The sequence below is a fragment of the Camponotus floridanus genome, unplaced genomic scaffold, assembly GCF_003227725.1.
Source record: "Camponotus floridanus strain SB8 unplaced genomic scaffold, Cflo_v7.5 scaffold88, whole genome shotgun sequence".
In the NCBI taxonomy this organism is placed as follows: domain Eukaryota; kingdom Metazoa; phylum Arthropoda; class Insecta; order Hymenoptera; family Formicidae; genus Camponotus; species Camponotus floridanus.
The window spans coordinates 761,831-775,827 of NW_020229858.1; the positions used below are offsets into that span (position 1 = coordinate 761,831).

A 13,997-nucleotide genomic window follows, 5' to 3' on the forward strand; every position below is an offset into this window, starting at 1 on the left:
ATCGCGCGAGCAAGAAGCCTTCAGTCGGCTCTTTAATTAGTGGTTCGATCGCGGCAGAGGCGCAAGAAAACGAGCTTTGTGTGGCTGGATAACTATGCGAGCGCTCGCGCGCGAACAGAAGCACAGAGGCAAACAATGTCGAATGACATCGACCCGTCGACGAGAAGCGGAGGAGAGAAACGGCGGGAGAGCTCAAAGCTCATCTATTATTGGCGCAAAACAGAAATAAAATGCAGTGCGACGGCCTGTGAAATCTAAAAGGCTGACGTGCTGCCAACTTTTGTTCTCGGTGGTTTTGGCTTCGATATTCTCCCCCAATCGTCGTTGTAGTCCGCGCATCGCGGAATTGCGCCACTTTTTCGTTTCGACTGCCATGTTTGCAAATTTGGAAAAAAACCAAAAAAAAAATGCAGCGCGTATATGCAATATTGGTCATTTATCACTGGCTTTTATTTTGGATCACTGGATTTTATTATTAAATTTATTTATATTAAATGAATAATATATATTTATTTATTATATACTTGTTTCAGATTGCTTTCCTTTTAGACGCTTAATAAAACATTTAAGCTTCAGAAAAAATATATATAATAAATAATCTGCAAGTTATATTATTTTTTTCTGTTTGTGTGTGTATAAGGATGTTAAAAATATGAATTACGTGCTGAGCGTTAATTATTTTATCGGTGTAAAAGTGTAAACAGAACACACAAAAACAGAAGGTCGTATCAATATTAATTGATAAATTCATGAAAAACTCACCACAGTGATGGGATAAACTGGATTGATAATTGTGAAGAGGAGGACATGGTTCGGCTTGTTATTGTCTTCTCTGAAACATTAATTGATACGTATTATTCCAGCGAATACACAGAGGACTTTATTGAAGTTTGCCTTAAGGCATAATACGCGACCGTATAAAATCGAACTTCCATCATTCGTCCTCATTAATAGACGCTCCAATTATTTGAAAATTCAATTACGGAAGTCGAAAACGAGGTCTCGATTATCGCCGAGTTTGCAAAAACTGTCGCGAATAATAATTCATTTTTCGTCGACTGCAGCACGAACGTCTTTGCTGACGCGGTGCAAAAAATTGCATTGATTGCTCAAACTAAAAATATTATCTCGGCTTCGCACAAATTGAAAAATATCAATTCTAATGGACTTTCGATCTCCATTAGCACTATCTTTAAAAAATCATATTAGAAGTGAAAATACTCGTCACAATATTGAACATTCGTTGCATTAAAAAAATTTTTTTTCGATATTAGTAAGCTAACTTATTTTACACAATTGCGCACATTTTACAGAATTGCGTCGACGTTTTATACAAGAACGTGAAAATATTTTATATGCAAAATATTTCGTACGCAAAATATTTTTGAACTATGGAAACGTAGATTCCACGATACAGAGAATTATGACGTCAAGAATAGAGTATCTCACATTCTCAGTTGAAGGAAAAACGAAACGAAGTAATCTCCACTCGAGAATTGATGTGCACACTTGTATACGTACAGTGAGACAACCAACCAACCGGTGATGAACACTGCACGATATATTTTGTGCGGTTGATATTGGTACATTTTCTTTTCCGTTTCTCTCTTTTTCTTTCTCTATCGTGACTTGCATCTAGCACAAATCAATCGAGGTAATTCTTCCACGAGAGCAATAGCGAAAATGCCGTTGTATGGATTAATGGCTTAGAATCGATGCAAAGAGTCGATGCGAAATTGAATTACTACTCGCGATGATCGACGTTATATTCGAAGCTTGTTTATATCGTTTTCATATCACGATTTAATATCTATGTATCTCGAGATGGAAAAATACATGAAAAAATACGCCTATTATTGAATTATTAGTTCTCTCTTTTTTCTCGAAATAAAAAACTTGTAACATTAACATTTATATCATGCAATATATTTATAATAAAAAACTTGAGTTTCTCAAGCGTTAAAATATAAAAAAAATGTATATTTCAGTTTTGATCGAAAATGAAGATAATAGAATTGAAAATATTGAATTTACGAATAAAAGATAAATATCGTTTTATCTTCATTCTGTTTTCGATTTTTGCCGATTATCTAACGTTGATATCTGCTTCTGCGGGCACTCAGTGGCTTTGCCTCGAATTTACCTTACTAAAGAGTTATCGTGAATCCGTGAAGCAGATATCATTTGCTATCAGAATGCCCCGGAGCGCTAGATTGAATCACGCTTAATGCTCGACTTAACTTATTATTATACGTGGACTGTCGGACGACAGACGGGTCAATCTTTAACGAACTATGTAGTTTTAATTAATTTTCGACATCGCGATGTATAAACCGCGTTTTGGTACTTATCGAAAATCCAATTCCACGCTTGAGTGTTTTTTTTTAATAACGCACCATTATAATAGTACAAATAGGAATTTCTATTTGAAAGAAATATCGTACTTGCATTTTCAATGCAATTAAAGAATGGACATAGTTGAAATAAATTATACCGAACATAAATTAATGTAATAATAAAAGTATTTAAATAAATAAAAAAAATGCAATTTTTTGCTCATACATATAAAATTGTAATATTGAAAGAAAAGTTTATACGTAATAAATACTCTAATACATTTACAACTTTATTGAGAACGATTGATGAATAAATTACGTTCAATTGATTTCAATGACTATTTATGCAAAGTAATATATCGAGGCGATCGAATGTCGTCATTGATTTGCACGAGATTATTGTCCAATCAGACACTTCGCAAATGTTAATGGGTCAAAGAAATGCAATATTACATGATTTATAACATATTGAGAAAATCGAGACTCTAGTATTATTAATCATCAATAATTCTAAAGTTTTGCATAATATATATATATCAATAAATTATTTTGAATGAGAAAATATGAGTCATCGCGATAATTGTCTTTAATAATGATACACTTATTATTAGTCAGTCATAAAATAAAAAAATAAATTATTCTTATGAGTCATCATTATTTCTTTTTAATTAGTAATAATACATTTCAATGTCCAATTACCGCATTATTATACTCTTGAACATGTGAAAGAGGTACAACTTTTTGTTTACATAAATATAAACAATAAAAGCATAAATTCTCTCACCTTTTGCGACGCGGCTCGTCTCCGTATCCGCCATATTCGTGATTCTGCAATCAGAAATAAACAGCATCGTTAATAACTTTCCTTTGCAGACAGTTAGGTCGTTAAATTCGCGCGGATTAAACATTCTTAATGACTTTATCCGGCTTGCATCATTTACTTTGCCATTCGCACAGGCTCGCGTGCGGTCGGCAAATTCTCTCGAAAACGAGAGCGAGGGAGCTTCGCTCGAAACTACTCGTAAGTCGAAAGCACGGATTTCCCGAGCGGTGATTTCCCCTCGGTGCTCACTCTTGCGGCAACACGTGTTACCGTCTTCCGTCGTGGGAAAATTGCGTAAGACAAATTCGCGCAACGGTTTTGGCTGAATTTCGATGGTGCGCCGACGTCACCGCGGATGCATTGCTCGGTCAGTCTATTAATACGCGTGCGCATGCACGCATCGTCTTTTTACCACGGCACCCAAAGCGACAGAAATAGTGCAGCGAGACACCTTAGGGGCTGTGACGTATGGCCGCTTAGGTAAATTCCTGAAGCGCAATCGGGATCGCATAATTAAGCGAGGTGGGCTTAAGGAATAGAGCTCGCAATCTCAAATCTTCTTTGAGTCAGAGGTTTAAATGTATTTTTAATTTGCAGGATGTAATTTTTGTTTGCTCTTGCAAAAATCTATAAGTTTTATTTTTTTATTTTTTTATACATTTTTCTATGCTTTATCCATTCCTCACTTTAAGATTTTAAGACTAGTATTCTCGTGGGAAGCAAAAATAAGAATATCAGATTTAATCGAACGATTTATTCGATATCGATACCGGCAAAAGGATTTGTAGCGAAATTATACGTAGATGAGATTTATATATTTTTCATTTCGTGCGACTAACGGTTTGCGACATGCCTCGCCATTGTGTTCTCGAAGTAATCCGCTCTGGGAAAGCGAGCGCGAATGTCAATTCTCAAGCGTCTAGTCGCTTCATATCGCGTAATGTGCAACGGTGCTGGTGAATAAAACATGAAGCGCATTTGTACGTCGGAGTGACGTGTCGCGTTTGCCGCGGCTAAATAATTCATTCACATTTTCCGCAATCGCGGAGTGACAAGCGGAATGCGAGTGATCACGCAGATTTAATTATCAGCATAAGATTGTGTCCAATCTGTAAATTCGATTTATATACTGCACTAAATTAGTGATATAAACCGAAAAGATAATTCACGAAGCAAATTAATATTATATATTGTGCGCGATTAAAATTTAATGTTGTGTATGTGTGCATAAAGTTATGAATTTTTGCTACCATCTCATTATATACACATATTATATGCAATATATCAATTATATGTAGACAATTATTTGAATAACACTAAATGTTTACATAGAAAAATTAATTCAAAGTTCTCCTTCTCCCTCTCTCTTTCATCAGAGAATTTGCAGATGAAGAAAGATACAATAATTTTCTTTTAAATGGTTTTTTAAAAATTATTAAAATTATTGATATTATTTTTCAATATGTAGTGTATATTATGTAATGATAGTCCTAGTCCAAAATATAGCATACAAGAAGAGAAAATCAAAGATAAACGAAGAAAATGCGTGACGAAACTCGTCTCATGCATGAACCTGCGGATGTGCGTCGCTAATGATCCGAAATTAGCCTGAATGGCAAAGGTAACAAAGACGCTGCCATTTGGTTTTGCAAGCAACTAAAACGTTCAAGATATATCATCCTAGAGTATTCTTCTTTTTGTTGAATAATTATCGTAACGTGCTGGGGTCAACGAGCATTCAAGAGTGAGACTGCAGAAAAATATTGAATATTCATATTTAGTAGTATTTGCAGAAGTTTAATATTATAACGTACACACATATGAATATAAAGTATCTAATAGAATTTTTATCATCAGTTAAAAAATTAAAAAAATTTTTTTTTGTCCGATTTTCTTATATCATTTATTTTTTTACATCGTTATTATCATCATTTTCGCTATTGCTATTATATTCAACGTACATTATCCAATTGATGTCATGATGAGTATTTTTAAGATTTTTGCGTGGACGTTTCTCTGAATAATAAATAGGTGAGAATACACGGACTGAATAAATATCTAGTCTTCTTATTGAACAGCAATTACGAATGTCAAAAAGCATGAGACATCAATAAAAGCCTGAGACATCAATAAAATGTCATCTCTAGTATATAATAAATCAATAAAAAAATTATTGAGAGGGCAAAGTATCTTAAAGATGAAACAAATAGAATTTATTGCCACCGTTTTTCCTTTCATTTTTTTCCATTAATTTTGCACTTGCTTTATATCTGTCCTGACAGGCACACAAACGAATTGAGACACTTACTTTCGGTAGACACTGTAATACGCGAGAAGGGAAGTATTTAGCCAGAACGATACACATCCACCATTACGCGGATTTACGAGCGAGAAATTCGAATGCCGTGTCCTAATGATTTATCGCCGGCGATCGCTCATTAATTCTTCGTCGCCGCAGCGTCGCGTCCATGACTTGCGAAATGCGGCTGAACGGCCGTCCAAAAAAAGAAGAGGAAAAAAAAGGTACAATGTGAGGGAGCGCGGTAAAGAATCCGCTCTCGGCGAACGGCCAAAACGGAATGTCCCGAGAGGAGGGAGATTTGCGGAATATCCGTGTAACGCGTCGCGCGTCCAAGATCTCCGTCGTCACATATATATTATAACTCACGCATAGTATCGCCGTTACGAGGCGAAATACCGTGCGGATCCGTCATACGTTCTTATAAACATAACTGTGCACTGGCGTGCGACCAACCACGTGCTTTCCGCGCTCAATGGGTGCTCAACCGGTGATGAAAAAAAAAATCGCTAGACTGCTCGCGCGAGACCATCATCCATGTGCGACTCTCGAGGAGACAGACGATGACAAGACGCTTTTATAAAATATTCGTATTTATAACGGATTCTGATATTTTGATATGTGTATATTCGAGAGACACATGCAACGGTTAGTGATACACAGAATTGGTAATATTTATATTTAAAAATTATTTATATTTAATTACTAATATTTATATTTAAATATGATTTATCAACTGAATTCATTATTTAGTATTGACATTTATTTCATTTCTTAATTATTAAATATAAATAGGAAAAGCATATTATGCATATTAAGCGAAACTATTGTTTCAGAAAATTGACTTTTCATAAAAGGTACTGGAAACTTAGAACAAAAAAATTAACATAAAATTTTCTTTGATTGTTTTTTAACGTTTGAGATGCGATCTCATTATTCTAAATATATATCAAGATTTCAAGAACCTTTTTAAAAATATCCTGTAAAATACTACTTTCGATACAAAATTGGAATCGTTTTCACTGGTTAGTGGCTGTCTGTCATACAAATCTGCTTATCGAGTTGACCGTTTTTCAAAAGAAGAGATAGGCGATCCATTGGGAAAATTTTTCTTGCGTTTAAATCATATCACAATGAAAGATGATAAGATTTAAGACAGTCGTCTGCTTAACTTATCGCTTCAATTCTCAGAGCGTCCTTCACAATTTGTCATAAGAAATCTTTTAGATTCTTTAAGAAATAATAAAATAATAAAAAATATAAAATTCAAGAATATATTTCTTTACTTTTAACTACAAAATTATTTATACAAGATAAATTTTTATTATAAATAAATAGATTAAACAAGAGTGTTAAAAATAGATTTGTAAAATGTAAGCACGATTATTTATTGAATTTGTTTTCTATTTTAAATAATTTTAGATATCATGTTAATCTGAATAATTAATAATTTAATAATATTATAAATATTATTGATACATAGACTATTTTATCTAAATAATTTTTTTTATATTTTATTCAATTTTTATATTTTTCCTAAAAATACATTCTTTTTGTTGCTACATCCACATTTGCATGCGAGAATATTCTTTTTCGCTATTCTTTTTCATATAGTTAGAACCACGTCTGCATGACAAATAACTTTTAACTTTTTTAAATTCCGAGACGAAGCCGAATAAATCCTCTTAAACGCAATCACCATTTTCACGAGGATATCGATTATGCATGAACGATGTGCAAAAAGTCGCACAAGCTGCCGCTTTTTGCATCACGTCGCCGCCAAGTCCCGAAGACTATCCAGAACAAGGGAAATACAAACGCCAATGCTTCATTAAAAATTTTAAACGATTAACACGGAGAGATCTATAAAGATAATTACAAGCAGTTACTTAAGAGTCAAATATGCGCAATTATCCGCGCGGAATTGCCGGCAAACTTGTTTCGAACATGCGGGAACGCAGGGAGATCGTTACAAAAGCGTTGTTCCTGTTTGTAATCTCTTTATCAGCACGTGGTTGGCACGCAGCCAATCGACTTTCTCCCCGACGATAGAGCAGCGACCCGTACACGTCTCCTGCGGTTCGCTTCGATTTGCTCTAACCGCCATTAAATCGGTTAGAGCATTGACCGGGAAGAGAATACACGTTTAACGCACTTGTAATGTACGCGCACATGTGTACATCAGAGACAAATATCGCATAAACGCGTGAAAAATTCAATTTACGACAGCTCACAAAGATACGTCATCGTTTTTCAACGAGTAGAACATATGTGTGTGTGTGTATCGTTTCCATTAACATAAAGTTAAGTGATTTTGGGTAAATGAGTTAACCACACATTTGTGGTATATCTTTTATCTTTTGGCCTACTTGTGCCAATAACTGATAAAAAAATGGTGCAAAAAACGCTAATACCATTGATAAGTTGTAATTGTTTGAATTTCTCTCTCTTTCTCTCTCATAATTATCTTAACTTTTTTTTTAAAAGAGCATCAAGGCTATAATTTTTTGTAATTAATGTTATAATGTTATAATTTTTTGTAATTAATGTTATAATGTTATAATTTTTTTTGTAATTAATGTTATAATATATATATATAAAGTTATATATATGTGAAAAAAATATTTCCAATCCTTTTTATTAAAAAATTCACGCATTTATTTGTGTAGAGCTGTTAACATTTAATTTGATTTAGTTCTACATACTCGAAAGAGCGATGTTAACTTTCCGGAATGAAATTTGCCAAGAAACCTTAAGCAAAGTTTACACTCCGCGATCTGCGCTCACTCCCACGGGCGTTATCGAGATTCCGATAAGTGAGCTTTTAAAGAGTTTCACACACTTTGAAACGGTGGTCAGCAAAATTCGCGTGACGTTAAGACTTGCGTATTATTATACGTCACGTCCTTACAAAATTGTGCATTTTTTCTACTACACAAGATTATTATTGAAGATTAATTATCTCTCAAAATAATTGCGAGACAATTTTTAGATTAAAACTTTATATCATGTGATATTGATTGCTACAACAAACACAAACCACAACTATATTGTTCTCGATATCGTCATTTTCGCATTTTATTAAGTTCGATTTATAAACAATTTCGCCTGAATATTATATAACAATTATTTAATATAAAATACGATTCACATTTTTACATAGAATTAAATTTTGTTTCATTGTTTGCAATTAAATTTAATAATTAAATTTAATAATTTTTTTAAAAACGTATTCCAGAAGTATGTAATAAATACTAAATACTAATAAAAAAGTGTTATGATATAAGAAATTTAGAAATTTACTTCTATTTAACCTGATTATGATTCACAGACGTAACACTAACAATAATAGATGAGCTACTGTTTAAAAAATTAATAATTGCAAGTGAAATCCAATAATCGAACAAAACGTTGAAAATTAATGTTTAAAATTTATCCTTGTATTATTTATTCTCATAAAATAATAACTGAAACTGTAATAATATTTTTAATTGCTAGAAATAATATTTTCGTAACAAACTCAACTTGTTTAAACGTTATTTAATTATTCACAACCTTTAACAATAAATAATTTCTGAAATGTGTAATTATGATATACACGTTTAACTGTATAATTATAGTTGTATAATTTATAATTGTATTATAATTGTATGATTATAGTGTAAAAAGATAAGAGAACTATTTTTTTAGCACTTTTAAATTATATGTATATACTAGTCCGTGTATAAAATATTCATTTTAAATATATTTAAATATCACATACATATTTAAATATCACATACATTTCTTCAAGACTTAATATGTAATAAAGCATAATACGATTTAACGAATTACGCGGATAAATAGTGATAACATGCGATTTCTTGTAAAATGCATGAGCAGCCGCAGGCTATTCGTTGTGTGCATTTTCACGAGAGTTCTCTCGAGTATGCGTGTACGTATGTACAATCGGCATGCCCCAATTATCCTGTCGGCTATGAATTACACACGGACGCATTCTAGGCAGGCAGAGCAGAGCGAAACTTTTCGTAGATTTCGCGTTAATTTCGCAGCCGAACAGCTGGTGTCTTCTCACATCCCACAGACGAATGGACGAAAAGTGCGAACTTACCCTCTAAAAAAAAAATACCAGAATTCTCGCTGGGACATTGCTCGAAAGTTTCCACGATTTCGCGGTGCTTTTAATCCGCTACCAAGTTCTGCGTTTCTGTCATGTGTCGCGCTACGTTTCCCGAGACGCTTTTAACTTCCGGCTACCGTTTTATTCCTCTATGGGAGAAAACTTGAGTTTTTATCGAGATTTACATTTTTAACGAGGCTCTTAAGAAGAGAATAATAAGAAACATAAAAATTATATGGAATAATTATATTAATTTTCTTATAAGTATCTTATCCTTAGAAAAAAAAATAATATTTCGCAAACTGTAAAAAATTCAGCTACATAAGCATGGCAATCAGTTTAACCAATTTATTTAATCCGTGACTTTTCAAATCATCTAAAGCGCATTTTTCCGTCTCGATAAATTAATTTTAGGTACAAGGAGCAAAAAAAATAATGATATATATTTAGATTTTCTTCGTAAAAACAATCGTTAACTTTTCGTACATTCCTTCTAAAAATAATGAAGAGCGGCAACTTTGTCTATCATCTTTGTTCATACCTATGATTCGCTATGACGAACTATTTGGACGATTCTAAATCACATCCAACCACGCGAGACCATTTCGTCACGGCAAATTGATTCTGAACGCAATTATTGGAGCAGAACAGAACAATGCGCCATCGTCGTCAGCGTGAACGCGTCGAGGACTTAATTTCTCTTTTTCTCGGTACCGGTACTGCAAAGTTCAACATAGAAGCTATCTGTCGTCAAACGACATTTCTTGGCTCTTAAAATCGTTCAGAGATACTTGAGGATGCCTCGCGTGCCTTCGCACTGCATGTCTGCATCAGGGTCTACTGTGTACTTTTAACCCTACACGCGATGAACCTTTTATGTTTTCATTCTTCTATGGATAAATTAAAACTTGCACCTTTCTAAATGCACGTTTAAGAAGATAGTAATAAAAAAATAATATTCTGTATTCAAATAGATACTTTTTTCCATATTTAATCTAAATGTAAATTTAATTTAATATCAAATCTCTCTCTGAAAAAAGCACTCTCTTTTTCTCTCTTTTAAAATCATATAAAATTATCTATTATCATATTATAGATATTAATTATCCGTATATCAAAGACATTTTTTTATAAAAGCTGAATCTCTTCTTTTCTTTCATTGAAGGAAAAAGTGAATTTAATATTACTATGATTTGATATAAAGGAAGAAAGGAGGAAAAATACAATAAAACAGATTTAAGAAATAAGAGCTATTTCAAGCTCTTCGTGCTACAGAATAGTGTCGTCATTATCATCGGTTTTATTAAATTATTGCGTTTGCGTTGTTCAGCAAAGTGATAATTGGGTTAATTTATTAAATTATCGCAATGCATTATAGATATGAACACTGAAATATGGATGAAGCGCGATAAAATAGTCTTTAAAACAAACAAACATGTCTTATCAGATCTAATTTATTTTTCATTCATTTACTCATTCAATTTAAAATTTCATTAAAATTAGAAATTAATGTTATTATTAAATAAATAATTTACACGAGTAAGAGTAATTCTAATTCTAATTTTAATTTCTGCTTTGCAAAATCATTGTGTCTTCTTTAATTATTAAAGTTAAATTGCTGCATAATAAAAGACTTTATATGCAAAGTAAATATACGATATCAAATTATGATACCATATATCGCAAAATGTAAATCGTAATAAAGATACAATCTTCAGCAAACTTACGTTAAAATTACTATTTTTTGACGAAGATTTAGTCCATAATTATACAGATATTTATTATTAAAAATTTTAAAAAAATTATTACATTATAAAATTAAAAAAAATTTCCCTCAAAAAATGTATAATGATTGTACATAGATGACAATAATTTTTATGATTAATTGAAAAGCTCTATTAAAAATCCGCTTTTGAATTTTAATTTAAATTATAGTAAATACGTATATTTACTAATTAAATTTTCATTTATCTAAAATTGTTTATATTAATAATTCCGCTATCTTTTTATATATTTATCACCGCATTACAGTATTCATTACTACATAAATATTAAATTTTATGATGCGTGTAATAATAGTTTAAAAAATATTTCGATATGAATAATATATCGATTCAATAATCGATGAAAAAAAAAGTCTTTTTATTCACCAAAACATTGCTTCATACAAACATTTGTCCAATTCGCATTCGCGTGTCGCACGTTTTTCCGAGAGGCAAATCTTAGTTCCGTCTCTCGTTATAATACCGAAATACCAGTCATTCGTGTCCAGCTTTGAATATCTGAAGAAAATCTCGGTGACGCAATGGCGTGTCTCATTACGAGCGCAGCGCAGCAGCGCGACGGAAAATCGACAACGGGAAAAGCGAACGCCATTAAACATCGAACGTGCGAGGCGGCCTCGCCGTTCTAATTTCGCTTCAACTTCGCGGCGGCCTTAATTCCGTTTAACTTGATGCCGTAAATTTTCGCACCCGTATATAGGCGTGCACGTGCCTCGCCTTGTCCAAGAGAAGGCGTTCGTATAAACAGACGATAATGAGATACTAGATGAAGAGAGAATTCGCGACAATCTGCATGTCCGGCACGTCCAGCTACAGATCATTCAAACGAAAAACACGAACGAAAAACTGACGGGCCGGTTGGTCAAAAATAAATCTCCAAAAAATTGTATTTACATTCCAGAGTGGAAAATTTGTTGCGAAAAAAACATTTGTTGGACACTGTAATTTATTCAATGTAATGTTGAATGTTTCGATTCCTCTTCCAATTATATCGTTTTTTTATATATTGATTGTTTAAATTTTTAAATGACATATAAAAATACAAGAACAAGTTGTTCACTTCATTCTCCCGTCATCTGTGTATTTTAATTAATTCTAAATAATTAAATTTCAATCTGATTCGTTTCAAAAGTCAAATTCATATTTAATCTTAACTGAAATATTTTATTCGGAATTCTTATTTATCGCAGATTTCAGATTATTACGCAAATATTCGATTTATGAAAAATTTCTGAAGACGTGATATTGAAAAAAGGTTGGCGAAAAAAATGTCAAGTAATCGATAAGAGAGATACAAGATCAGATAAAAGGCATCTGTGCATCGTATTTTAGCGTTGCTGCGAGAATGCGACGTTCGTCCTTCGAAATTCGATGCATTCCGTTGTCGCATTGCTCGTCGCATAAATATGTAGATGGGTATTATTCGCGAGTGGCGCTTCGAAAGAGAAAACTTCCGTGGTGCGGATATAAGCACACGGTTGTTACGTCCATCCGTGGCAGAGCGCAATGCAATACTCCTGAAAGCGGAGCGAACTACTCTTCTCCTATGATGTGTAACATGCGCACGTTCGTCCAAAGACGACAGAGAAGACGGGAGCGAAAAGAGGAAGACGTGGTCTCGCGCAATCTTGAGGAACTAGGATCCGATATCCGGAGCTAACTGTATTTCTCATCGCGAACCTCGTTGAATCGAGATTTTTGATAGCGCGCAACATTTTTAACGCACGACGTAACGTGCATTAATGTGCTTAGAAGTACGCTTCACGAATTTTAAATCGTGGCGTTTTGAAAAATGCGATAAAAGTGTAAAAGTAATGCGATTTATTTGATTTTATGAGATCTTCCATTAATAATTGATTTTGCAGCCTTACTCATGTGTGTAAAAATTATATTTAGTTTAGTTAATTTTAAATCAATAATTTTAATCGATGTGAATACTCTTCGATAAATGATAAAATTGAGATAAAATGTACATAATATTATATAATAATTTTTGAAAATTAAATTCTTTTCAATGAAAGAGAATCTTCTAACAGTTTGCTTTGCATTAAATCTTCTATATTTCTTTAGAAATAAAGTTGAACATTACAGAGAATGAAGATGAAAACTTTTAAATAGAACTCGCTTGTTGTTTTCATTTTATAATTATTAATATTTTCAGTCTTTTAAAATAATTTTTCTTTAATTCCTTTTTTGACACATTTCTTATCATTAATAAAGATATGATGCGAATGTGGATAGAACATAAGAACTTCTTACCCATGAAAACTTTATCAAACTCCAAAATAATGGTGAAGCGTTTCACGAATTTAGGAGTTTCATATTAAACTTTAAATTATTAAGTTTAAGTTAACTAGTCTATCGTGAAAATCATGAATTTCAAAGTCACTACGTTAATGCAGAAATGGTATTATTCGTTTAATAGACGCATTGTGAAATCGATCCCATTATTCGTAGCGATAAGGACCGCTGATAAAGAGCTTAAATGATGATTTCCATGAAAAAGGCGATATCTCTCGATAAAATGATGAAAATATCCCGGCCAATTGAACGAACGATAAGCGAACGGACGCGATTTCTCATTATGTTAAAATCCGCCATCAGGTGCGGATTTCTGACCGAAAAGCTTTTCACG

At 32.8% G+C, this 13,997-nt stretch overlaps 1 protein-coding gene across 2 annotated transcripts in view; it reads right to left on the reverse strand.

Annotated features, from left to right (window-relative positions):
- The window catches only part of LOC105258129 (heterogeneous nuclear ribonucleoprotein L), a 144,880-nt gene that overhangs the window by 120,375 nt on the left and 10,508 nt on the right, over positions 1 to 13,997 (reverse strand). For both annotated transcript variants that reach the window (XM_011269215.3, XM_011269213.3), the window contains exons 2-3: positions 3,121 to 3,164; positions 763 to 832 (exon numbers count right to left, since the gene is read on the reverse strand). In XM_011269215.3, coding sequence (XP_011267517.1) covers positions 763 to 832; positions 3,121 to 3,164 — 114 coding nt within the window. The remainder of the gene's footprint in view (positions 1 to 762; positions 833 to 3,120; positions 3,165 to 13,997) is intronic.